General features: G+C 38.6%; 2 protein-coding genes across 6 annotated transcripts in view; both read right to left on the minus strand.

Annotated features, from left to right (window-relative positions):
• Window positions 1–253: 253 nt before the first annotated feature.
• LOC105311370 (long-chain specific acyl-CoA dehydrogenase, mitochondrial-like) lies at window positions 254–8,771 on the minus strand. Its single transcript, XM_011387349.2, has 4 exons — window positions 8,615–8,771; window positions 3,747–3,902; window positions 1,763–1,900; window positions 254–448 (listed from the first exon to the last, which is right to left on the minus strand). Exons 1-4 carry the CDS (start codon window positions 8,689–8,691, stop codon window positions 280–282), a joined length of 540 nt encoding a protein of 179 aa, XP_011385651.1. The 5' UTR covers window positions 8,692–8,771; the 3' UTR covers window positions 254–279.
• Window positions 8,772–19,251: 10,480 nt separating this feature from the next.
• Window positions 19,252–27,866, minus strand: part of ACADL (acyl-CoA dehydrogenase long chain) — a 36,121-nt gene continuing 27,506 nt past the window's right edge. For 2 of the 5 annotated variants that reach the window (XM_023527065.1, XM_023527063.1), the window contains one exon: window positions 22,068–23,220. In XM_023527065.1, coding sequence (XP_023382833.1) covers window positions 23,109–23,220 — 112 coding nt within the window. In that variant the 3' untranslated portion in view covers window positions 22,068–23,108. Of the gene's footprint in view, window positions 19,814–22,067; window positions 23,221–26,302; window positions 26,537–27,866 lie in introns of those variants that run through there. The other 3 variants (XM_023527064.1, XM_011387352.2, XM_011387350.2) reach the window with 3 other exon arrangements.

Genomic DNA, 27,866 nt, shown 5'->3' on the forward strand with positions numbered 1-27,866 from the left:
CCACATCTAAAATTCATCATGCCCCAAATTCAACTCATATCTTATCATTTCATCTGCATTATACTACATTAAGATCTCAAACACAGCAGATATTACAATCTGTTTTATTGCTACTTGTATACAGGTCTTATTTTCCTACTGGAGTTTGAAGTTACTTGAGAGTGTGAACTTTGTATTCTTCCTAGCATTTTGCTCACAGTTTTGCAGTAAGCAAGCACTGAGTAAATATCTGCTGCTAGAGTCTTGCTTCTAACATTTCAAAACCAATCGAATGTTCATTTACCTTCCAGCCCCAGGCTCTGTCATCGCTATGGCACCGATACACTTCCCTGAAGTCATCTGGGGGATGAAATGCTTAATCTGTTCTTCTGAGCCATAGTTTGCAATATAGGGCATGACAATATCCGAATGAAGACTAAAACCTGGGCCTGTACAATTTGAATATCCTCTAAGAAAAAAATAAGAAAATTTAAAGCACAAAATAATTACTTTGTTCTGTTTTTAGTGTCTTTGATTTTTCAATTAAAAAACAAGATGTTAAAGGTCTTATTGTGTTATAATAGCCTCTCTTCTCCCAAACATATAAAGTTTCTGAAGGTTTTCTCTCTTAGTTTTTACTACTGTTTTAATTTCTGGCTCTAATATAATAATAGTACTCTAATAGAGCTCTGTATGAACACTTATTTAATGAATGAAAAGATAAAACATTTAAAAATGTTAATCACCTACAACTATATTACCTTAACACAGCAACTGTTTTCATTTTGTCCACTTACCTTTACCACTACGATATATTCTAATGTAGCTGGAGTCGTGGTATGAATTTTGCACTTAACTACCTTCTTTTTAAATTATATGAAAAAGATCCTGGGTTTTTTTTGGATATAGTTGTCATAATGATAATCGTAAATAGCTATAAAATATTACAAATTGCCCACTTACTATAACTTACTTATTCATTCTCCTACTGCCAGACATTTAGATTGCTTCCAAATTTGGGGGGATCATGATCTAACATGATAATGATTTCTCTACATAGCTGCAATTTTTTCTATTAAATTATTTCCCTAAGATAAATTCCTCAAAGCAGCATCCTAGATCAAAGAGCAGAAATATTTTCATTTTTTATATGTATTCATATTTTTAATCCCCAAAGCACTTAGTGTTCTACCGTATAATGCCACCAAGAGTATATGAGTATTTTACTTTCACTGCAACCTTATCAGCACCGGTTATTATGATTTTTTGTTTTCATTAACTTTTGTAGATAATTAAAATGATACCTCTAGGTCAATTTAATTGCATTTGATTGGTAGTAAGGATGAACATTTTTCATCTAACAAACCTATTTGCATTTCTTTTTTTTGCTGAGTTGTTGGTTCAAATCTTTTGCCCAAGAACCAAGTGAAATCTTTATTTGTTCTCATATTTTAAACTTTCAGTATATTTGATGGACATATTTTTCCACTCTTCTGTTCTCTTTCAAATATCTTTTTAAAAGAGAGAAAATAACCAAATGAGTCAATTAGAAATGAAACTATCTCTTTAATTTTCAATAGCATCTATTTAAACAACTTAAAAGATTTTTCTACCTTCACACATTTAAAAAATGTGCAAAGAGTATATGAGTGGTATAAACTTTCACGTTTTACACTCATTTTCAATCACACAAAAATAGTAGAAAGTATTTTTTATCATCATCTCAGAAAGGTGAGCAGTATGCTTACAAACTAGACTCAACTTCAAATGTCCCCATACTTACTGCTCCTCCCAAACAACAGCTGCTGAGTACAAGTCCCCACCAATGCCACCATGACGCTCTGCAATATTGACACCAAGCAGTCCTTGTTTTCCAGCTTTTTCCCAAAGCTCTCTACTCACTTCTCCAGCTTTCTCCCATCTGCAAATAATAAACATTCTAAAATCAGAAAAACTTCTTATATATTATTTAAATGGTGACAATTAGAATTTATGAATGATTCTGTGCAGAAATGCTCCCTTAATTTGACGTAATTGTTGACATTGTCCATACCCTCCTAATTGCGTCTGACTTTTTTATCATTTCTCCTTCTTGTTCTCTTCCTTACTTCTTCATATTTGCCACTTCCCTGCTCCTCCCACCCACCCACCCCGCTCCCACTCTTGACAATTTATTGGACCTACAAATCACATTCACTGACACAACTGGTATTCTTAGGAGGCAAGCTTAGTTGTACCCCATAGTCATGGGACTGTGCTCAACCTGTCTTGTAAAGGCAACTGCCTTCTGCATATTTTCTAAAAGTGTTGAACTTATGGGAATAGCATATGTAAAAGCTGAAAAGAGCAGACAATGTTATTATAGCTTAAGTAGGAATGACAGAAGAGCAGAAGCATCTCGCGGCATAGTTCTACCAAATGAATTTCTGAAAAGATTATATGTTTGGGTGAGATCATGCAACCACTGCTTTCTTTCTTTAAAAAAGAGAGTGGCATGATGAGGAAAGGGATGGCTAGCTGGAGACAAAAAATCTGAGATTTTTTTTTCTTAAGTGGTAGGTACAGTTAGTAAGATACAGGGTATTTGGAGATACTAATTAAAGGTAAATACAAATACTTATGGAAATTTTAAAAGAAAGAGTTTGATTATCATGTGTTGTTTTGGTGTGTTTTGTGTACTGCCTAAAGTAGCTTTGGCGATATTTTTATCATCAACTCCAATTTGTCAGCTTCTATCATTTTTACTTCAAGTCCTCACTGACAATTTTTCTGGAATGAAATTTAAAACAGTAAAGAAGTAATCAAAATATTCTCTTAGAGTGAAGTATACTACATTGCTTTTGTCTTTAAGACGCTAGTTGCTTTAAACCAAGGACAATCATTCTTATCACGAAGTATTACTAAAAACTTAATGAAAGCTATTTTAAATTAACTTTTAAAAATCTTTCTAATAGTAGTAAAGTATTGGCAATGAGTGAATTTGGAAACATAGCAAAATCCTATTTTAATAGAAATGACAGTTTTTTGGCCACTAAAGTAGGTAATTTGTAATTAATTACTCAATAAAGATCTCCTCCAGTAATAAAAATACTTTGAAGTAGCCAATTGCCTATCAAGATTTGAGTTATGCTGGCCTTTTGAGCTTTTATGGATTTTAATCCATTCATGAAGCAGGAAAAAAAAAGACCATGAAATTGACTAATATTTTATTGCCACTTAATCAGTTTTCAAAAATACTGTTCTTAGATTGATTTATAGATTTTCAATTTTTTAAAATTGAGATATAATTGATATATAAATTTATATTAGTTTCAGGTGCACAACGTAAAGATTTGTTATTTGTATATATTGCAAAATGATCACCACAATAAGTCTAGTTAATATGGGTCCCCATACATAATTATAAATTAGTTTTTCTTATAATGACAATTTTTAAGATCATTCTCCAAGCAACTTCCAAATATACAATAGTGTTATTGACTACAGTCACCATGCTGTACATTATATCCCCATGACTTATTTATTTTTTAACTAGAAATTTGTACCTTGACTTTTTTATTTTTGAATTCTACATTTTAAAATTCATTTATAAAGCTATGAACTAGCTTAAAAATCTTGTAATCTTACAGTATTATACTGAAGAGAGGGAAAATGTTCATAAAGTCCTCAATGCAGTATTTTTTCTGTAGAACACCACACAGTATTGTAGAAATGGTCCTTATTAGACTCCTGGTGTATATTACTTTAAAGAAAAATATGCCACTTACTCTGTGTGATGAGGAATCACTTCTTCTTGAAAAAACTTCCTTACACTTTCCCGGAAAATGTCATGCTCCGTAGAGAAGATTCTTCTAATTCCTATATCGGTTAATTTTTTAGCAGAAGAAGTTTCTAGACGTTCCTCTCCTCCGGAATGAGAATACCTTAAAAATATATATACATTAAGAAAATTAAGTGAATTGTTACTCTTCATATGCAAATTAATGTCACTGAGCAACATGTCCCCAGGCACACTTTAGAGGCAGGTAGAGAGTCTGAAATTTGAAAAATCTGTTCAAATTTGAGCATCATCACTTTTGATAGGATTTCTCTTGCCTGGATGAGATGAAATAGTTTACCCTTATTCAACTAACTCTTCACTTCCAAATCCATAGAGAAAATCATGCCTAGAACTAACCACATGTGTGAGTTGAAGTAAAATAGTGTTGTCACATGATGTGGATTAAATTATGTAAAATTCAAGCATTACGACAAAATAATACCGTTAATTCTTTATGACATGTACAATGTTTACGACAATGCAAAGGCCCCCCAGATGAGTAGTTCATACAGAATCACACAATTTCAAATGGCAGGTGTATAACATATAAACTATGTTGATGCTATTCTACATTACAGAGCCAATCTGGATGCAAATCAAAATAAAAATGTCCACCCATCTTTGTAAGGATTAATATGAAATTATTCAAGATCTCAGAAAGTAAGCCTTTCTTCTCCCCGCCCCCTATACTAAGCCTAAAATGAGACCATTATGTAGTTTACTTAGTTCAATGGTCTTCAGATTTTTCCCCCCTTGGGACACTCAAAGATTTTGAAAATCTGTGTATCACTTTGTGCATTTTTACACTCACATCTAAACAACTTTTTAAAAAATCATATATATTTAAATATTGCTAAAGGATGTTTTTCTGTTTTGCTTGAAATTCTGTTTGGGGTGTCTCTCTTCCTTAGTTAGACTCTGCTTTTTAGTCTTTGCCCAGAAGAGCCCCAGTCTTATTTACTGGCAATTAAATTGTTTCAATCTTTTTTTCCTCCTGAAATGGGTTATTTTGTTTTAGTTTATATATCTTTGCTTAATGCTATGAACTAAATTGCCCCCCAGACTCCCAGCAAATTCATATTTTAGCTCTAAATCCCAATGTTTTTGGAGATAGGATTTTGAGGAGGTAAATACAGTTAAACGAGTCATATGGGTGGGGTCCTAATCCAAGAGGATAGGTGGCCTTATAAGAAGAGAAGAAAGATCTCGCTCTCTCTGGGCACATGCACCAAGGAGAGGCCACATAAGGACATAGAGAGAAGGTAGCCATTTACAAGCCAGAAGAGATTTCTCACCAGGGACCAAATTGGCCAGCACCTTGCTTGATCTTGAACTATCCAGCCTCCAGAATGATGAGAAATAAACTTCTATTGTTTAAGCCACCCAGTCTATATGCTATTTTGTTATGGCAGCCTGAGCTCACTTACACACTTAATACACATTTTATGTCATTTTGTTTTAGGTTTATCTTTTATGTCCACATTTTAGTTGAGTTTTATACGTTCATACAATCTGAGATGGCTTTTAAATGGTAATCTTCGTTGTGAATATTTAATACTATAATTTTTATACTCCTTTTGTCTTCATAAAAATTTCTCTGGTTGCTACTCTGTCATTGAAATTATCATTTTTAATGGCTTATTCATTCATTTAGTCAACAAACACTTTCTGAGTGTCTATTAGGTACCAGTCACTGTTCAGGTAACTTGAGATACAACAGTGAGCAAAACAAAGGTATTTGTCTTCAGGCGTATATTCTAGAAGGGGAGACTAAATAATAATAAATGACAAATAAAGAAGCAAATTATGTTAGCAAGTGATAAGCACTATGGAAAAGAAAAGCGAGCAGGGATCAGAGGGCGTGTGTGTCTGGGACAAGTCAGGAACAAAGGTTGCAGTATGAAACAGTGCAGTCAGGGTAGGTTAAGTTAGAAAAACAAGATTTGAGCAAATGCATAAAGATGATGGAGTTAGCCCAACAGCTGCTGAAGTAAAAGAACTTTAGGCCACAAATACAATTTGAGCAAAAGCTGTAAAGCAAGATGGTATCTGATGTGTTCTAGAAAGAGCAAGTAGGCCAATTATCGATAGAACAGATTGAATGAGAAGACGTAGATGATGTTAAACGTAACAAGGGAACAGGACATGCAAGATTCTTGCAGATCACTGTCATGTTACATCAAATGGAGAGATTAAATTCTTTATCCCATAATTAAAATGATTCTTTTCAATCTCTTGCTAGCAGAAACAAAACTATATCGCACATATTTGTCCTTATAAATTTTCCAGACTTGGAATTTTTCCTCAAGGAAAAAAATACATTGAGTCTAGGAAATTGGGGCTCTCAGACACTGAATCATTTGTCAAAATAATTAGTAAATAAAAAAAGGGTTTTATTCAAGTCTGCATGAATCTTAAAATTTTATATCCCATGTTAAGGAAACCTCTGGAATATTTCTAATAAAATACACCAGGACACAGGAAAGTGAAAGAAGTGCCAGAAAGAATAAAGACTTTCAGAGTGGTCAAAAGCGTTCCAGAGAGAATGTGCAGAGGGAATAAAATCAAAACACTTGGCAGCAAGTCTGTTGGAACATCTATTTCTTACTTTAAAGACCAAGGGGCCTGAACTGAATGAATTGTCCCTTTTTCTCCCCATAAAGACCAGGAAATCTGTACTGGATAAATTGGCCATTATTTTCCTAGGGTAATAAATGATTACTAATCTAATATGCTAGATTATCATCATCATCATCATCATCAAAAGAGGAGAGTCTCCACCAGTTGGCAACATTTGGGAGCTGGTTATAAATACACAATCTCAGATCTCACCTCAGACCTATTGAATGACACACAATGTGTATTTTAACAACATCCCCACGTGATCCATATGAACAAAAAAGATTAAGAAACCTGTTATAAATAAAACTATAATCCCTGATATATTCAGAGGGTCTCCCAGCTTCTCTTTTTTCCAAGATCCTCTGTATAGGAGTAGATTTTCTTGCTATACTTCAACCCAAATAACGTATCACAATAGACTTAATGCAGGAGCAGATATGAGAATTTAGCTGTCTTCTATTCAGCCAGACATTAACGGACCTGAAAAAATGTAAACCAATGTCACTCTTCTCACTTTTTTTGGAAAAAGGTTGTTTTTCATATAAAATGTTATTTATGTTAACAAGTAATGGGTTTATTACTGTTACTTTTAAATGAGCTAAATATTTGTAACCTTTCTCAGTTTTGTAGATATCTATTGATAATCGTTATCAATAGATACAACTCACAGAATTAAAAGATCTTTGGGGTCCTCAATTTTCAGGAGCATAATGGTGTCCTGAAACCTAAATGTTTGAGGATCACTGTCTTTTGAAGTTCTGGGGACAAAGCTTAGAAAAAGAATGTGTATCACCTCCTCCATGAAGCCTTCCCAACCCTCCTCAAGAACAGCAGGCTATTTGTCTCTCTGCTCCTATAGCGTCTTAGAGTACCACAATGTTGTAATGAGTTGATTTATCTGTCTTGTTACCCTCATTAATAGTGAATCCTCAGTGCTTCTAGTTTGTCCAATGAATTTTAAGTGTCAGATGGCACCTGAGGCTTTTGACCTTACACACACTACTTTAAAAGTTAGAAACTGTCTTCACTAATGCCTCTGCATTTAATTAATTATGGGATTTGTTAATAAATTTCAAGTTAATCTCCTTGTCTGATGGGACGATCGCCAGGTTTTTCTTGTCTCAGGATATCTTCTGGGGGCAGGACTTCCAAGCCTCTGGGGCTGGACCAGTACCAGGTGTAGCCTATTAGCACAGCAGTCCACCATGTATAAGTGGCTGGCCAGCCAGCCAAGTGTCATTTATGTCTGCAGCCACTCCCCAGCACTATCACCGCCTGAAATTCTTGTAGGAGAACCGTTCCTGATGCCAAAAGTTAGGGATCGCTGTTCTCGGCGACACCTCTCCAGGTCAGCGCCAACGGTCCCTCCAGATCTGCAAGGCGGTGGAAGTCTCACTTCCTAGTTCCACATGGGGCGGCTGGCTAAAGGTCATAGCCAGAGCTTAAGCTATTGCACTCAGCGGTGACCAAGGCCTATTGACTATATGTTGCTCTCTAAAATGCAGGCTTCCTGTCCCCACCACAAAACCTAACGGACTGGAGCTGAGTCGGAGAGCTAATGTTTGGCAAAACCACCCCTTTCAGCTTTCCCAGTGGTGACGCACCCCCATCCTTGTCCAAGTGGGTTTCACCAGGTTCTGTGCTGGCTGGGAAAATACTGCTTGGCTATCGCCCATGGGAACATAGGCTATCACTATGAGAACATAACATTCTAACAATAAGCTTTCTGCTTCTGTACCCTCGCTTGTACAACTGACCTGTGGGTTGACAGGTAGTGAATAGGAGAAAAATAGACCTTTGTGTTTAAGACAGACTGAGGCGTGGAATTTAGGGCTTAAAAACCCTGTACCTCTACATTTTGGGGCTGCTTAATTTGGGGTCTGTATACCCCTGGCAGACCCAGCTGGCTGAATAAAGAGCGTGATTCCAACTCACTAACTTCTGGCGGTCCGTGTATCTTTCTGGGGCTGGTGGCTACAACAGTTCCAGCCCCTTCTACCACCCTTGCCTGCTCCCACCACCTAGCTCCAGCCCCGGCCCCGGCAGCAGCCTGGAGTGCCACCCCTTTGCGCCACCCCTTCGCGCGTGCTCTGCCTAGTTCCAAGCATCCGGGGAGGATGTCGCCGCTCAGGCCCTGCAGCCTCAGGGCCGGGACAAGTGGGGCCGGGACAACTGGAGCCGGTGGGTACTCACCTCGCAAACCGGAGCGGACGCAGCGCACACGGACGGCCCCACAGGCGCTGGGAAGCGCGGATGAGCCTTGCAGCCATGGCTAGGACATCGAAGGGTGACTCGCGGGGCGGAAGCCAACTTCTCGAAGACTCTGGGGCGGAGCACCCGGTGGGGCGGGCAGTGGGCGGGGCGGGGCGGGGCTGCGGAGCAGACCCGAAGAGCAGACCCGAAGAGCAGACCCGAAGAGCAGACCCGAAGAGCAGACCCGAGGCAAAAACGTCCCGCCGCGGGATAAAACCCCCGCGCGCCGCCCGTAGCAGTGGAGGATTAGCGATCGAAGGATTTAAAAGCAAGCCGTTCTTTTTCTCTGCAACGTTCTGACTTGTTTATCTAAGCAGTTCTTTTTCGAACTCTTGAACCGCCTTGAGACACGGTTGTAAGCCACGGGGCCTCAAAATGGACCCAAACACAAACCCACAAAAATTTAGACGAAGTGTTTTTTTGTAATATCGAAATGGATTTACTTCACATAGACAACTGTACAACTACTTCAAAGAATTGTGCCGTTATCATTTCTTTTCCTGGAAAAAGTGGCCACTTCCTGGAAAATAAAATACATGTATGCAAATAAAACTCTTTAGTTAAATTCTCCAATAATATTTGATTTGAATCTATGTCTTCCCAACGTCTTTTCCCCCAAGTCATCAAATACTGTTTCATAATGTACATTACATTTCATGTCTGAGCTATTGAACTGTATGGTTTGGGTTTTCTGTAATAAGAGATCTCTGAAGATTTTTGAACTCTAAGAGTTTGGAGAATGGATTTCTAAGGAGGTAAAAGTGGGCCAGTAAGGCCATTCTGATCATTGAGGGCAGTTATCACGGACCTGAAAGGGTTCAAGTGAAAAAGATTTTGTGTTACAAACCAAGAACTAACAACTAACTGAATGCAGAATAAATATATACACATATATATGTATATATTTATTTATTTATTTATTTTAAAGAAAGTTTAATTTCAGACAGAAGCATGTGAAAATTAGTTGTTGACAGGGGTTGCACAAGGCTCCATGTAGGCTTGCAGACTTGCTGGCTTGTGGCCTTACGCTACCTCCAGCACTAGGAGTGTATGTCGGGATGTTTACTAGTTTCATGGGACCAATGAGGTTAATAAAAAAACACTTCTTCAGTGTGCCTCACAGTGAGCTGAGAATCACTACAGCAGCAGTACTTATTGAATCAGTACAGGATGCTCAACAGGACAAGTAATAACAAATGCTGGAGAGGATGCGGAGAAAAACGAACCCTCATACACTACTGGTGAGACTGCAAATTGGTACAGCCACTATGGAAAACAGTATGGAGGTTCCTCAAAAAACTAAGAATTGATCTACCATATGATCCAGCAATCCCTCTACTGGGTATTTACCTCAAAGATGTGAAAACCTATATCTGAAAAGATATTTGCACACTGATGTCCATAGCAGCATTATTCACAGTGGCCAGGACATGGAAGCAACCGAAGTGTCCTATGGTAGATGATTGGATAAAGAAGTTATGGTACATATATACAATGGAATATTATTTAGCCATAAGAAGAGATGAAATACTGCCATTTGTGACAACATGGATGGACCTCGAGATAATCATGCTAAGTGAAATAAGCCAGACAAAGTTGAAAATCACATAATATCACTTATATGTGGGATATAAACCTAAAAGCAACAAATGAGCGGGGCACACAAACAGAGACTCATGGACATGGACTATACACCAAGGCCTCGGAGATTCCAGGGGTGGGGGGCGAGGGGAGGTACAAAGAGCATATCCTAAAGGTTGCGTCCTTGACGATTGTACTGACCCGTCACAGCATTCAAGGGCCCTGGAACGTCTCCTTATTGTTAAAGTGTACAGCTGAAACTTATTGGATTTTTAACCAATGTCACCATAAAAAAATAATTAATTAAAAATTAACAAGAAAAAAAGACATCTGATCTTGTTGTAGCCGCCAGCCCCCGAAAGACACAAGGACCACCAGAAATCAGTGAGTTATAGGAAACATGCTCTTTATTCAGCCAGCTGGGTCTGCCAGGGGTACGCAGACCCCAAATTAAGCAGCCCCAAAATGTAGAGGTACAGGATTTTTAAGCCCTAAATCCCATTCCTCATTCTGCCTTGAACACAAAGGTCTATTTTTCTCTTATTCGTTACCTGTCAACCCACAGGTCGGTTGTACAAGCAGGAGTACAGAAGCAGAAAGCTTATTGTTAGAATGTTATGTTCCTATGAGTGATAGCCTATGTTCCCATGGGCGATAGCCAAGCAGCTCTCTCTAATTACTCCAGAGTTATTAGCATAGAAGCAACAGGTTTCACCTAGAGCCATACATAATCTAAACCTCTTCTATTTTGGAGGACTACTTCTGCTAGTGAATCGACCTGAAGTTCTAGCCTGCTGAGCTCAGTGAAATTTAAGGGAGTTCCTACCCCGACATAGTAAGGGAGTTTTTGGGTTTAGGAACAACCAGCAATCTTGTCCTATGTCTGGAGTGGTCTTATTTAAGACCTTGTGTATTGTCATTAGCAAAGTTATTAATGCTCCTTCTGATTTTGGTTGTGGCTGGTCGAATGCCTGGGCTAAAGAGATAAAAAGGAAGAAACAAAGGGTTATACTTATGTGTGCTTGAGTCTTAGTCTTAAGGGCCCGTCTTCCTGAGCTGTCCACTCTCGTGCTGCCTTCACGTGGGAGTGACGAATCCATGATGGGATGCCGTCTACTTTAACTGCAGTGGGTGTCATCAGGTAGACAGTAAAGGGTCCTTTCCACTTGGGTTCTAGTCCCTTGGAAGTGAACTTCCGGATCCACACAGAGTCCCCAGGCTGAAACTGACGGGGAAGTCTGTCCCCTGGGGTTGAGTGGGCAGCACGAACCGCAGACTAAATCTCCTTCTGTACACTTTGAAGGGCCTGTAAAGACTTAAGTAAGACAAGGTTACATAGTTCTGCCTTTTTCTCATCTTCTATTCAAGGTACTAAAGGTGGAGGTTTTCCAAAGCAAATTTCAAATGGGGTGAATCCATTAATATATGGAGTACACCTGGCTTGGAGAAGAGCAAAGGGGAGAAGTTCTATCCAGGTCCCACCAGTTTCTAATCCTAACTTGACTAATGTCTTTTTTAGGGTCTGATTCATTCGCTCTACTTGGCCCGAACTTTTGGGGCCAGTAGACGCAGTGGAGTTTCTATTGCAAATTTAGGTAGCTAGCCAATTGCTGTGACACCTTTGCTATGAAGGCTGGCCCGTCATCCAACCCTAAAGTTCCAGGAAGACTAAATCGAGGGAGAATTTCTTGTAGTAGTTTCTTAGTAACTACTAAAGCAGTCTCTTTCCTGGTAGAGAAGGCCTCTATCCATCTTGAAAATATGTCTATAAAAACAAGTAAATATTTGTTGGCTCCCACAGTCGGGGTTATCTCAGTGAAATCTACTTTCCAGTGGTCCCCGGATAAGTTTCTCTTTCCCTGTGCCTAGGTTCTTCCATCTTCTTCCATCTTCTCCTTTGGATTAATTTGGGCACAAGCCGGGCATCGTGAGGCAATTCTTCTCCCGTTTAACAAATGAAAGCAGGAGTCTAAAGCTTGGAACATCTTGGTTCACCCTAGGTGTGTGGTCTGGTGTAGTTGGTGGAGGAGAGTCCTTCCAAGGGCCGTGAGAGCCCGATTTTTCCATCTGGGGTTGTCTACCACCCTGTTGGTTCCTAGTGGCTCCCTTATCTGGAAAATATATGTTCTCTTCTGCCATATAGGTCGGAGATGGAGGCAGTTCTGGGTAAGGGACAATAGTCAGTAGATGTGGTGGGGGCCCCACTGGCCTTGTGGACACTGCTCTTGTCTCTGCATTGGCTCATCGGTTTCCCTCAGCCTCAGGACTATTCTCTTTTTGATGCCCTTTACAAAGAACAATAGCAAGAGTCTTAGGCATCTATATGGCTTCAAGTAAGGCTAAGATCTCCCCCTTGTTCTTGATGTCCTTCCCAGCTGAAGTCAGAAGGCCTCTTTCCTTGTAGATGGCTCCATGTACATGTGCAGTGGCAAAGGCGTATCGGCTGTTCGTGTATATTGTGACTGCCTTATCCTTTTCCCATCTTGGTGCCTCAGTGAGGGCAATGAGTTCTGCCTTTTGAACAGAAGTCCTGTGGGGAAGAGCCTGTGACCAGATGGTGCCAGTTAGAGTTACGACCACTGCCCCAGCATACTTCCTTCCTTTCCTGCATGAAGCTGCTCCCGTCCGTGAACAGAACTTCATCGGCCTCAGGCAGCGGGGCGTCTTTGAGGTTTGGCCCCGAGGAACACACAGTGTCAGTGAAATCTGTGCAGTCATGAACAGGGATCTCGGAGTCTGGGTCTGGCAAAAGATTGGCTAGGTTGATTACAGTAGCTTTGGATTTTAGCCGTATGTTTGGAGTCATTCGGTGCCTCCCTGTTGTTGAACACCTTCTGGGCTATCTCAACAAGTTGGGACAGGTTCATCCCTGCAAAACCTTCTAATTTTTGTAATTTACGCTGGATATCAGGGGCTGCCTGAGTAGCAAAGGCTATATTAATTGCCTGCTGGTTCTCAGGGGCCTCAGGATCAATGAGAGTGTATACCTGGTATGCCTCATTCAAGAAACACTCCAGGGGATTCCTGAGGCCCCTGTATAACTTCAGTTACCTTAGAAAGGTTAGTTGGCTGACGAGCAACCATCCTAATTCCCCCAATTAGAATCTGGTGGATCTAATGCCGTTCTCCCTGCCTGAGAATTGTGTCCCCAGTCTGGGCGGGTGGAGGGAAATTCCTCCTCAATCTGTTCCCCTGCTTCCTCAACTCTCCTCCCTCCCGCAGCTATCTTTTGTGTTTCAGTCCGAAATGCCTCAGCGTTCTTCCTCCGTGAAGGGGGTAATTAAAAGCTGTTGGCAATCGTCCCAGGTGAGGCAGTGAGTCCAAAAGACACTTTCTAAGAGTCCTATTAATGCCTGGGGTTTCTCAGAGAAAGGCGGATTCTGTGCCTTCCAGTTGTACAGGTCACTAGTCGAGAAAGGCACATAAACCATAAAGGGCCTGTCTGTGTGATGCCCCTGGAGTGGTGCTTCTTGCAAGGGGAGGATGGCTGGGGTGGTGGTATTGGCTGGTGCCCCGCCCAGAGTGGGAGCAGGAGGCCCATAGGGGTTACCTGCCCACGACTGAGGAGGTGAGGCGGTGCTATCTGGCCTCTGTTGTCCTGGATTATAGGATGGGGGAAGGTCACTGTCCTCTGGTGGAGGACTGAGGGACTGGGCTGTCCTGGAGATTCAGTTGCTGCATGTTTCGGGGTGCCCACAACTAAGACTCGCGCCCCTAGAGAAAGGGCACACCGGCGGAGCTAAGGAGGGGGTGTCTGAACAAGGTTTAACCATTAATTGATGTAGGGAAACTGATCGGGATGTCCCTGGCCTCCCGTGACAATCTTCCAAACATCCCTTACTAAACCCCTGTCAAAAGAACCCTCCGGAGACTAGTTTACATCAAAAGACAGCCACTCAACTTTACACAATGTTTTTAGTCTGCCTGGAGAAAACTTTATGCCATAGTCAGCTCCTTCTACAAACCCTTCTTTGAAATGTCGCAGGAGACAACCCAAGGGTGTCCTCTGTGAACTCAGGCTTCCCCCTATCTCTTGCACAGAAAACACAAAACAGACACTCAGACAAGCACAATCAGACACTCAGACAAGAACAATCAGACGCTCAGACAAGAACAGTAACTGGGGTGTAGGTGGACCCAGAGAAGTCTGCCACCTACAACCTAGACAAGACCAGAGACAATAAACAGAACCCAACAACAGGGCACAGGAGGTGGCGTCCCGCGGCCTGGCCATGGTCCAGGAGATATGACTGCATCCAGTGTCTCCACGGACCCCCACTGACTGGTCAACAGAAACAGGAAGGTACCTTTTATCCAGACACCAAGGCCTCGGAGATTCCAGATTCCCGTCAGGACCAGGAACAAAGAGCATATCCTAAAGGTTGCGTCCTTGACGATTGTACTGACCCGTCACAGCATTCAAGGGCCCTGGAACGTCTCAGGTTGGCCACCCCTTTGAATCCGTAACAGGGACAGCAACCGCTTCGGAGGCTGGTCCGGTCTTAGATCCCAGGGCCACTCCCTGAGATCTCGCTGGGGCCTCCAAATGCTGTAGCCGCTAGCCCCCAAAAAACACAAGGACCACCAGAAATCAGTGAGTTATAGGAAACATGCTCTTTATTCAGCCAGCTGGGTCTGCCAGGGGTACGCAGACCCCAAATTAAGCAGCCCCAAAATGTAGAGGTACAGGATTTTTAAGCCCTAAATCCCATTCCTCATTCTGCCTTGAACACAAAGGTCTATTTTTCTCTTATTCGCTACCTGTCAACCCACAGGTCGGTTGCACAAGCAGGAGTACAGAAGCAGAAAGCTTATTGTTAGAATGTTATGTTCCTATGAGTGATAGCCTATGTTCCCATGGGCGATAGCCAAGCAGCTCTCTCTAATTACTCCAGAGTTATTAGCATAGAAGCAACAGGTTTCACCTATAGCCATACATAATCTAAACCTCTTCTCTTTTGGAGGACTACTTCTGCTAGTGAATCGACCTGAAGTTCTAGCCTGCTGAGCTCAGTGAAATTTAAGGGAGTTCCTACCCCGACATAGTAAGGGAGTTTTTGGGTTTAGGAACAACCAGCAATCTTGTCCTATGTCTGGAGTGGTCTTATTTAAGACCTTGTGTATTGTCATTAGCAAAGTTATTAATGCTCCTTCTGATTTTGGTTGTGGCTGGTCGAATGCCTGGGCTAAAGAGATAAAAAGGTACAGGATTTTTAAGCCCTAAATCCCATTCCTCATTCTGCCTTAAACACAAAGGTCTATTTTTCTCCTATTCACTACCTGTCAACAACCCACAGGTCGATTGCACAAGCAGGAGTACAGAAGCAGAAAGCTTATCGTTAGAATGTTATGTTCCCATGAGTGATAGCCTATGTTCGCATGGGTGATATAGCCAAACAGTAATTTTCCAGCCAGCACAATTTCAGCAGCTAAGCAGGGTTGGGCCTGGTTAGTACTTGGATGGGAGACCACCTAGGAAGACCAGGTGATGTATGTGCAAAAAGAAAAAATGAGGGATTGTAAGCTGACAAAGTCCTTGCAATCTGTCAGATCAACCAAGGGTTGCCTCGCCTGAAAAAAAAAAAAGAATGCGGGATGCTAAGGTCCAGGATTCTGTATAGTAAACACATCTCACAGGTGATTATTTTTTTAAAATACGGGCTTAATGAGTTCACTTTATTTTCCTTGTATAAAAACACTATGTGGTGGCCATAGCTGGAGCTTGGGCCCTCTGCATGGAGACGCCTGTGGATCTTTATGAGAAGGTCAGTAAATTCCTGACAGCACAACCTGGTGAACATGGTCTCTTTAGAGGTGTCTGGGTGAGATAGCTGTAGATCTTGGAGATAGCATAAAAGGTGGCTTTGGTGAAGTTGCCAAGGGTAACAGTGCAGCCTCTGGCCTAGGTGTATCAGCCCTTCATACCAGTATGGAACATAATTAGGAAAAGCTTATAGGAAGAAAGAAAAGGACAATAAGGAAACCAGTCTAACTGGAAGATGTATGCTGAGAAGAACTAGGAATTCAGATTCAGAAGACAAGCAGTGCCTGGGTGACACCATTTGATATAGGACTTAGCATCCAGATTTAGGGATGAGATTACATGGGTTTGACTCCTGACTCTCTTCCTCATTATTTGTCCGTTGTCATTGTGGGAATTAAAGGCACTGGTGCTTTCCAAGGGTTGCACAGAGGTTTGCTGCATTGTAACTATTCAGTTCTTGCTGGCCAGTATTTTTATTGTTATTGAATATCACGCCAAGGAATTTAGATTTGATGTGGTAAGAGATAAAGTGTCCCCGGTGCCTAAGAGAGCAAACTTCACTTGTTTATTCATCCATTCATTCGTTCTCTTATTCAGTAAATACTTACTGACTTTATAATGTTGAGGGTATGATGCTGTACATGATAAAATTCCTACTTTCGAAGAGCTTGAAATACAATTATGAAAATAAGACTGGTATAAGATGATTTAAAACACAAGACAGGGTATGATAAGTGTAGGAGTAAGCTAACAGTCCAGGGTAGGGGGCTGATACTATGAGTGGCCTACTTGAATTCCTTCTTTTTTCCCCTTTATTTTTATGAAATAGTGGAAAAAACATGGGCTGAAGCATTCCATAGACCAAAACCAAGGTCGGGAAACTAAATTACTTAATCTCTCTATGTCTCGGTTTCCTTATCTGTAGAATGGAGATATAAATGGTATCTGCCACATGGTGTTGTGAGGCTAACACAGGCAAAATATGCAAAGCACCCAGTCTGGCAGCAACAGCAGCAGAATGTATAGTAACACCATTATTGTTTTTCCTTTCCTTAACTCTTAGGAGAGGCCATGCTCTTCCCAAGTTACCAGGGAAACCCATAGAACCTGATCCGTCCTGATTTAGTTAGCTATCATTCATTCAGAAAGGATTTGCGCGGCTGCTCCTTCTAGTTTCCAATATGCAGGCCAATGTCTTTATGGGACACTACAGATACTCCTTGTATTGTGGCCCATCCCAGGGTGAGCAAGTGTTAACTTAAAGTCTGAGTCAGCTCTGTTCAGTTCTTTCCATAGCTTGTTCTTCCTGTTCTTCTTACTTTAGAGAAAGCAAGAGAGAGAATGGTAAAATCCCCTTTACTAATCCCATTTAAGAAAATACTGCCTTTATTTGTCCTTCATCCCAATTTGTAATCAACACTAGGGCCTTTTTTTTTTTTTTTTTTTTTTAAAGCTAATATCAGTATAAGCTGAGGAGCAAAAGAGTTTCATTTATCCAGATTCTAAAACTGAGTAATAATTCTGGCTAAATGCTCTGGTCTGCCATAAGCAACCGCTGAGAGTATTAGAGTTTAAACTTTTTTCACCTTTGAGGAGTGGTGTCTTCATTCTCCAAAGGAGAACACAAAATTCCAGACCATGAAGGGACAAAGGTGTTGTTCAACTCTTTGGAAACTTTGAAAATCACTTAGCTATGATGATGAATACGACAGGATCACAAGATCGCATGTCAGACATAGGAAAACGAAGCCAAGCAGGGGGCTAAATTTATCCCGAAATTAAAACAGTAGCAAAGGAAGGTGCAGCAGGGATAGGCCTCAGCTAGAATCCTCCAGGTGTTGAGAAATTGCTCTGTGCACAGACTGATTGCAAGGTCAGTTACAAGGAGGCACAGACCTGGCAATTAGAGCATAAATTCTCTTCTACTTACTGATCTGTAAATGAAGAATAACAGTACCTATATATGGATTGTTCAGAAGATTTTTCGGGTTATGGAGATTAAGTGGTTAGCACAATGACAAGAGTATAATAAACACAACAAATGGTAATTATGATTGTCATCCTTGAGAAATATCAATATTTGGGAGTGCAAAAAGACTGAGCAACTCCTCATGACATCGGAAAAAAAAAAAAACAAACCTCCAAGTTCAAAGAAGAAAAAAATGCCCCTCATTCTCCAGTTGAAATATAAAAATCCTTAACCCTTTACCTAGGCTAGAATGTAAGCGCCATGAGGTCAGGCACTTTTGCTGTTTTGCTTACTGCTGTATCCCCAGAGCCTAGGACAGAGCCTGGCACATGTACGTTGTCAACACATATTTGTTGACTGAATATGTATATGCATTTAATTCTCACATTCTGCAAAGTGAGAGTTCTATTCATTTTTCAGGTCAAAAAAAATGAGGTTAGTATTGTATTCTAGATTCTCACACTAAGATATGGCCAATCTTGGATTTGAAGACAGACCTACCTAGCTCCAAAGCCAGAGTTTTTTCCTCACTTCCTCTCATAGAATAGAAAGCTAGTTTGGAGGCCTGTACTGTTTATTCCTCAATATTTCCATGCCTAGGGTGACTGTCCTCCACTGTCATATTCAAGCATACGTAATTCCTTCTTTTTATGATCATGTTTAGAAAGTGGAATAGGAGAAGCAGCAGGGCTCAAGGTGACAATTCCTATTCAGGATAGATTTAGCTCTAGTCAGTATCACAAGCAGACAAAGGGTAGGTGTAAGTAGCAAAAGCTATAAGATTCTTAGAACTGGGGCAGGGTACAAGAATGGTCAGAACTGACCCATGGTTACAGGGGAATCCAAAAAGTCTCCCTGTGTATACAAATATCCCTAGCACCTTTATTTGCAATAGCCCCAAATTGGAGATAACTCTAAGATCCATCACCTGGTTAAAAGATAAACAAATTGTGATACTTCAATATAATGGTATGCTACTCAGGAATAAAAAGAAATGAATTATTGATACACAGGACAACACAGATGAGTCTCAGCATGCTGAAAGGAGCCAAATACAAAAGACTAAATATTGTGATTATATTTACGTAAAGCTCTACAAAAGACAAATCTAACCTATAATGACAGAAAGCACATGAGCAGTTGCTTAGGCTTGAGGTGGGGAGATTTGAGTGGGATGGGCATAAGAGGTGATAAAAAGACTCTATACCTTGATCCTGGTGGAAGTTAAATGGGTGCATGCATTTGTCAAAACTCATCAAAATGTATACTTAAAACAGGCACATGTTATTGTATGAGAATTATACGTCAATAAAGTTGATTTTTAAAACAAGAACTCTCAGACGAAGGTTGACTCAGAAATCTCAAGGATTTCAGATGCAAAACATACAGGCAGAAAAAATTAAATCAGTATCAGTTCGGATGCAGATAGCCTGTGTGAAAAGTATCCAAAAGCCCAAAATAGTGATGGCTTAAGTATTTAAGGGTTAATTCTCTCTCTTATAATTTACTGATTCTAAGACACATTATTTTTCACAATTTAACATTTCTGCAATTGGAATGACCTTAGTATGGATGCAATAAGAAAGCATTATATCGGTTTTATTGTCAGTGGGCTTCTTCTTAATAATATATAAATAATGGTGCACATAAGATTCAATAAAACGTGGTTTAAAAAAATAAAGTTTAGAGGTAGATGGCTCTGGTCTCATATAACAGCTCCATGAGGTCACCAGGAACCCAGGCTCTTTTCTCGTATTCTCTTCTGTCTCCAGCCTCAAAGTTACCTCACAGTTCCAGGCGGCTCCTGGAACTCTAGCCGTCACATCTACTTCCCAGGCAGGTGGCAGGAAAGGGATAGAAGGCAAACAAGGCCTTTAAGTTGCCTCTCCTAAAGTCCCTCTCAACAATTCATCAATCACGTGGTTATATCTAATTGCAACAGAGACCAAGAAATGCAGCTAAAGTTGAATTCACTGTCACCTCCGATAATATAGGGATTATTATTTAGGAAGAAAGGATAGATGTTGGTTAGGCAATGGTCTTCACCAGTTTCCAAAGCAAAATGCCTAAAACCAGTCAGCTAAATGTAATAAGTGAGTTCTGGTAGGGGAGGAGATTTTTTGAACTACATTCCCTTCTTCAGGCTCTGTGGCTGTGCCCAGGATTGTTAAGAATGCTGAACACATTGATGCCATTGGAAAGAATAGTACACAATTCTGCAAAGGTAGGTGAGGACCAAAATATGGAAAGCTTTGATGCAAGTTTAAATAAGAATTATAAATTTTATTCTGTAGGTATTAGCAGAACACTTGAAGAATTTTGCATAAGTGAAATGATAAAAGTGTTCTTTTTGGAACACTAATCCCATAAACCTTTACATTAAACAGACATATCCAGAAATACTGGCTCAGAAATCACTACAATTGAAAAAGTATCCCAACATTCTGATTAATTTCATATGAAATGTGAACATCATAGCAATTTCTTGGGGTCACTGAAAGTGTTATATATTATAACACTAGCTCTAGTTCCTCAATTAATATATCATGTACAATAACATATGAAAGTTGTATTGGGCATGATAGGCCAGGTTATGATACAGTAACAAATAACCCCAAAGTCACAGTGACTTAACAAACACAAAAAAGTTTATTTGTATCTCATACAAAGTTTGCTGCAGATACAGCTAACTTTTCAGAACACTTGCCTTATGTATGTTGGATTTGTATTCCATATTTTGATCTTATGTCACCCCTACGGCACTTTTACAATTGCTGCCTCAGAATAAGACATGTCACTGTCACTTTCATCTATAATCCATTGGCAAGGACTAGTCACACAGTCCTGCCAAATGACAAAAGAACCAGGAAATATAAACTTCTTATTGTACCCAGAAAGATCTGTGCACGGATGAATATTGAAACTCTGTACTACAAAAGTCACATAAATGTATTTTTTTAAATGGCATCAACAGATGAGACTGGATCTCATTTGAGATGTGAAAATTTCCAGGCACTAATCCCAATAACCAGGATCTGGTTTGTAGTTTTTATAGTATTTGCTAGTTGCCTATTCGGTTTCTATTCCATAATTCCCCTTTCCTAATATTTTGATTTTCATGATAGTATCCAGCCCTCCACACATCTCATGTGCTTTGACTGAATCTGCTCCTACTCCATGTCCCAAAGTGGGCCCTACTTGGCCTAAGCCAATCAATACATTCCATTTCCCTTGGCGTAATCAGTGGTTCAGAGTTGGGCATGTGACTAAAACTAGCCCCATGAGAGTGAATTTCAGCACTTATGTCCAAAATGCTGGGTATAAGTATATTCACTCTGGACATGAAGAAGAAAGCCTATCCGATGACCTAGTTTTAGAAATAGGTCTACACTATACATAACACACAGAACACAGAGATGAAAAGCAACTGGTAAAGTAGGTCCTTAGTGACAAATAAGCTGTTTAGTCAACTAGCTTTGGAGTCTGCCCTAACTCTGAGCTTTCCAGTTGTGTGAAACCTTTCTTCATTTTCTAAGCCATATTTGATTTTTCTGTTTCTTGCAACAGAAAAAAATTCTAATACAATTTTCTGTTGTAAAGTGAAACATAACTTCTCTTGAGATATGTTATGATAAACTTCTGGTAAGTTCAGATTTAAGGAAATGACTGCAGAAAGGTATGATTTTTAGTAATGAAAATAATTTCAAAATGTTGAACAAATAAATCAGAGGCAACCTAAATAGAGACTTTCTCTCTTCATGGATTGGCAGACTCAACAGAGTACAAGTGGCAATACCCTCCAAAGTGAGTTATAGGTTTACTGCAATTCCAATCAAAACTTCAGCAGGACTTTTTCTTTTTATAACGTATAGACGAGTTGATTTAAACATTTGTATGGAAAAGAAAAGGAATTAGAATGACTAAAACAATTTTGAAAAAGAACAAAGTTGGAGGAATCTCATTATCTGATTTTAAGACTTTTTGTAAAAATACTGTAACCAAGACAGTACAGTATTGGCAAAGAGAAAGATATATAAATCGATGAAACACTACAGGGGCCAGAAATAGACCCACACAAATATGGTCAATTGATTTTTTATAAAGTGCAAAGGCAAGTCAATGAAAAAAAGCATACTCTTTCCAAGAAGTGGTGTTGGAAGAATTAGACTACATGTAAAAAAAAGAACTGCATCTCAACATAAACCTCACATTTTATAAAAATTACTAAATGGAACATAGATCTAAATGAATGATCTACAATATAAAGTTCTCAAAAGAAAACATAGGAGAAAAACTTTATGACTTGAGTTTGGGCAGAGTTCTTAGGTATAATACCAAATGCATGATCCATAAAAGGAAAAAAAATTGTAATTCATCAAAATTAAAAACTTTCACTCTATAAAACACACTATCAAGAGAATGAAAATAGGAGAAAATATTTACAAATCACATATCTGACAAAGGACTTGTATCTACAGGGCAACAGCCGGAGCCTGATGACTTTGTGCATTTCCACTCAGACCACTTAGGCAAAACTGGAACAACAGCTGAATCTCAACAAAATGCCTTGTGACCCTCCTGGGACGTGAAAGCATGGGACTTGTGAGGTGATGCTACAAGGCCATTTCTCACTTGCTTCCCTATCTACCACATGGGCTGTCTTGAGGCATTTTCTTGTTTTAAGAGTTCTAATGGAGTCTGAGGCTTTCCGCCTCGCCACCCTTAGGGCACGCCTACAGCTATAAAATGGCTTAGTAGCATCATGCAATGGACTCCTCAGCTAGTGTCCCATCATTCTTGTTGCAGTCATCCAACCTCTTGTGTTTCACTGTCATCCTGTGCAAAGACCACAGAGAACTGACACCTTTGGCTTCTTGTCTTTTTACTCTCTGTGTAAGCAATAAACTGAGTCTCAAAAAGACTCATTGTTCCTTTACTGGCTGAATCTGTCAGCCTGGCTTTGCCTTGTGCCTGACAGTGTTGGAACATATAAAAAATTCTCAAAGCTCAATATTAAAAAATAATAATAATAATAATAAGCAACCCAACTAAAAAATAGCTAATTCACCAAAGAAGAAATCTGAAAGGCAAATATGCACATGAGAAGTTGTTCATCATCATTAGACATTAGGGAAAGGTAAATTAAAACCACAATGAGATACCACTACATACCTGTTAGAACAAAATGGCAAGTGCTGGAAAAGATGCAGAGCAATCGGATCTCTTACATTGCTGGTAGGAAGGCAAAATGGCACAGACGTACTGGAAAAACAACTTGGCAATTTCTTATGAAGTTAAATATACATTTACTTTCCTGACTCGACAATCCCACTCCTAGGTATTTAATCTTAGCAACCAAGATGTTCTTAATCAGGTAAAATAATATATTGTGGGACATCCGCACGGTAAAATACTATTTAGCACTAAAAAAAGGAACATGCTATTAATTCACGCAACGTGAATAAATTTTAAATGTATTTTGCTACGAGAAAAAAGCCATTCTCAAAAGGTTACATACTATATGATTCCATTTATGTGACCGCCTCAAAATAACAATGCTATAATAACAGAAAACAGAGCAGTGGTTGCCAGGGTTAGAGCTACAAGGTAAGTGTGACTACAAAGGACATGAGGGAGTTTTTGTAGTGATGGAACTGTTATCACAATTGCATTGGTGGTTGCATAAATCTATACACATGCTAAAATTCAGAGAACTAAAAAAAACATTTTAACTGTATGTATATAAACCAAAAAAAGTGTGTAGGGGGGCAAATTTGCTGTATGTTAATTTAAAAAATAAAGTTTAGAGAGAAGGAAAAAAGAGAGGGCTGTTAATGAGACTTAGGAGACTGTATTTTTGTGTTAAAATATGTAATTTGTGAACCTCGTTTAGATCCTGACTTGAAGAAACTAACCACAAAAAGCATTCTTGATATAACCAAGAAAAAATTAATGTTCATTTGGAACTATATGTTAAATTTAGGTTTTTAAAGTTTAATAATGATTTTGTGGTTATATCAAAAAATCTTTATCAATTAGAAACATACTCTGAAATATATGTTTGTATAAGAAACAGGGTTAAGTCTGGGATTTGCTTTAAAATAACTGAGAAGAAGAATTTGAGATCTTGCTTCCCAACAATTGTCCTCAGTTAGGCTCAAATAAAATCTTATGAAAATTCAAAAAATAAAATAATTGAGAAAAAAAGTGGGGGAGATACACTGAGAAATGTTGAAGCTAGAGGTTCATTATACTGTCTTCCTATTTTTGTGTACATTTGAAGTTTTCTGTATTTTTTTCTTAAAAATGGAAAATTAGATTTCAAAAATACAGAACCTCTTTTCAACATGTATTATAAAGCAGTAGACAGGATAGGCCTACAGTTAGTTTCCATCTCAATGTCAAATCTTTCCAATGACTCTAAATAAATAATTGCTGCGTGTGCCAAAAATAATACTGACATATGAAAAAATCTAGTCTCTTAGAAATCTTATACCTTGTGCAATAAACTACAAAATTTACTAGATTAGTAAAGATTTGCAGTTAGATTTTACAACAGCAAATCAAAACAGCTTCTACATATTATCATTTCAATAACACATCAAAGAAATAAAGGGCAAAAATAATTTTAAAGCAATAATTATTATTCTAAAACTCTCAGCCAAAAACCAAAATTACTCAGGCTTTTTGATTCTCATTAATTATTTACACACTATGGCTTTCTTGCTATGTTGGTCCAGTCTGTTCTTTTGCACACTACTCTTTATCGTTTCTTGAGCACTTAGCACTGTGTGAGATACAGATGCTAAATTCTCTCCCCAGTGGACAACAATCAAAGCCACACAAGCAAAACACAAAGATAACTATTTAAGAAATCAAAACCAAATGAAAGGTTAAGAAGCACATTCTGAACTCCCTATTTTGCTTTCAGCTTTGAGCACATGGTATAACCCATGCTTCTTTTGTGGCTGTAAAACAAGACTAGTTGGGAAGATAAATGACCAGTTTAGAAGAGACAGAAAACATTCCAGAGATCATTCCAATAAAATAACTTAGAAGTCCTTTTACTTTCTTACATATAAAAATTACTAGAACCTATTCCTAGCTCTAGTGGACCGTAATAGCTGTATAGCTCTGTGTGTGTCTGCCTCTGTATCTCTCTCTCTCTCTCTCTCCTTATAATGACATTGCTTTGAAGGATATGGGCCTGGAACAGCCCACAGTCATTTTTATAGGCCCTGCAATGAAATTTCTCTGAAGTATCCATTAGGCCAATTTGCAAAGAAAAGTAAAAATAAGTGTATATGGTGTAAGTGCTGGCAGGTTTAAGCTCTAGAATCAGGCCCTTGAGACCCTAGTTCACACGGTTCTTTAGATTATATAGGTTACTCTACAATCCTTTTAAGCCAGCACACTCAAATTTTTGCTTAGGATGCTGTGAACTGGGTTTCTTTTGTCGTTTGCACCTGAAAGAATCCCAGAAAGTTAAATAAATTGCCCAAGGTCCAAAGGCTCTTAAATGGTAGAGTTATCATTCAAACCCAGGTCTGTCTACCACTACAAAGCAGGCTTTTCCTACTATGCGAATTTACTTTTCATCCTATAGATGTTGTATTCCTAACATCTAGTTTCTTCTAAGACTGGGAAAGGTAGAGAAAGGGACTGAGGGATGAGGGTTTTTCTATCTAATCCTATACTGTTTCCTGGTAGTGTGAGGGAGGCGAAAGCTGCAAATATAGTAATATCTAATAAAAATTTATTTTAACCTGTTTTGCATGTATTTAAAGCCTACGAGCAAGAACTCAAGCTGGCAATAATACAAACTTCTACCCAAGAGCAAATCAAAGGTGTATTCTTCTAAGAATGGCATCAAAGTATTTTCTCTTCCCTCTGCTCTATCTTGTTGTAATGATTGCATTACAAAATAATGTTTAAGACCAACAACACCAAAAAAAATGTTTAGGTTTTCTAAGTTGAACATCTGTTTCCATTTAAAAACTACTTTATTCACTATCTTACCAGTTTATGCAAAGAAAAACAAGTACGGACATGATGCTAGTTTACTAGTTTACAAATTAATACTTTATGTTTGATAATAATTACTTTTAAGTCTCAAATCAAATGTTTCCCCACTTTCTTACTTTAATTTATTGCACTTACTATGAAATCATCTCATTTATTTATTTATTTATTTATTTATTTATTTATTTATCTATTATCTTAATTATCTTATTTATTTTCTCTATTTACTAGAACTTATTTGCTTACTGATCTATTGGATTCAAAGATTATTCCCCCCACTGTGTTAATCTTATCTTTGCATTTTATTTCTTTTTCTAGAAGAAAGCATATAAAAACATGATTGGTGTTTCTTCCCTTTCCAGGTTACATTTTATCTTGAGGAGATTTAAAACCAGATTAGTTATAATAGGCATCCAGGATGTGGGCAGATGTCTATTTATCACGGATGATGTCTCTTGAGATCAGCTCCTTCATTATTTCATTGGTACCACCATAGATTGGCTGAACTCGGGCATCCACATAAGCTCTGGATAAATCAGAAGATGATTGAATGAATAAATAAAAGATACTAGAAATTATAAATTTTGTCTCACCGCATAACTATTACTTACTTTAAAATATTCATTTCATGAAATCTAAACAATAAAATTTTTTCATAAATTATTATTTCAGTATGGCATTCATCCTCGATTGGTATAATTATACATTCTATTAAGATAGTGATCATCTGTATAGCTTTGTTTTAGTTTGCTTGAAGAGATTACAAATTCAAAAGAACATTTGTAAGTTTGTTTTGTTTGATTTAATTTTGTAACATTCAACACATATAATATCATTTGAAAAAAAGGCCACTTCAGATTTAGAAATGGATGGAATGTTTTAATTTCTCATTATCTTTAATGATTTCCAAAGTAGGTGAAATCTACTGGTTTTATAGATAACAAAAGAGAAATAAAGCACATCCTTTTAGATTCCTACGACCATAGCTGCCATCAGAGGTATAAAATCATGCTTTAAAAATATTACTTCCCACAAAGTTAACAAGTAACTTATTTCTTGGAAATGGTTAACAGTCACTTCAGTAATGTATGAGGTTAAAATACTGAGTGGCTGAGTGCACTGGCACAAAAAAAAAAAAAAATGAAAAATACATTATAAAAAATTTACTTTTGGTAGCAATGACAGTAACTATGACATTGTAGAGTTGTGTTCACCTTTTCTTTTTCTCATTGTATCCTCAGCTCTGAGATTGGGGAGAATAAATATTGTTTTGCAGATAAACAAATTGAGGTACAGAGAAGTTAATGCACTTACTAATTAATGGTTGCTACTTAATGGTCAAATGACAGGTAACTGGCAGACTGGAATGAGAAGGTAGGTATCCTGCCACTTTGGCAAGTATCTTTTTAAGTTCTATAACAATATTTTCACTGATCCAGGAATGTAGGGCTAGTTATTTGGAACTTCATGGCAGAAAAATTCAAAGTCCAGCATAAAATCTGGTTTTCAAATTTGAATTTTTGAGACAAATTAAATGTGCCAATTCTCTAGGAACATGACCAGTTGTGGATTTATACTTCTCCATATTTATCATGGGACTTTGCAAAGAGCGAGCACCCAGTAAATATTTACTGATTTGATTTACTATAGTACAAAGGAATTTTATTGCCTCGATACCTATTTGCTGAAGGAACATGAAATCTAGGGACATCTGTGTTTTCAAATATATTTTTTCTTTTGAATAGATTACACTGTGGTCCACAAAATCCAGCCCTTGCATTTAAAGGACCTACTTGACATTTCAGCCTGCTTCAGTAATCTCAATGCTTTTAGAGATTTTTGAAGTGGGTTGGGCT

This window comes from Pteropus vampyrus, unplaced genomic scaffold (assembly GCF_000151845.1).
Source record: "Pteropus vampyrus isolate Shadow unplaced genomic scaffold, Pvam_2.0 Scaffold1000003510, whole genome shotgun sequence".
NCBI lineage: Eukaryota > Metazoa > Chordata > Mammalia > Chiroptera > Pteropodidae > Pteropus > Pteropus vampyrus.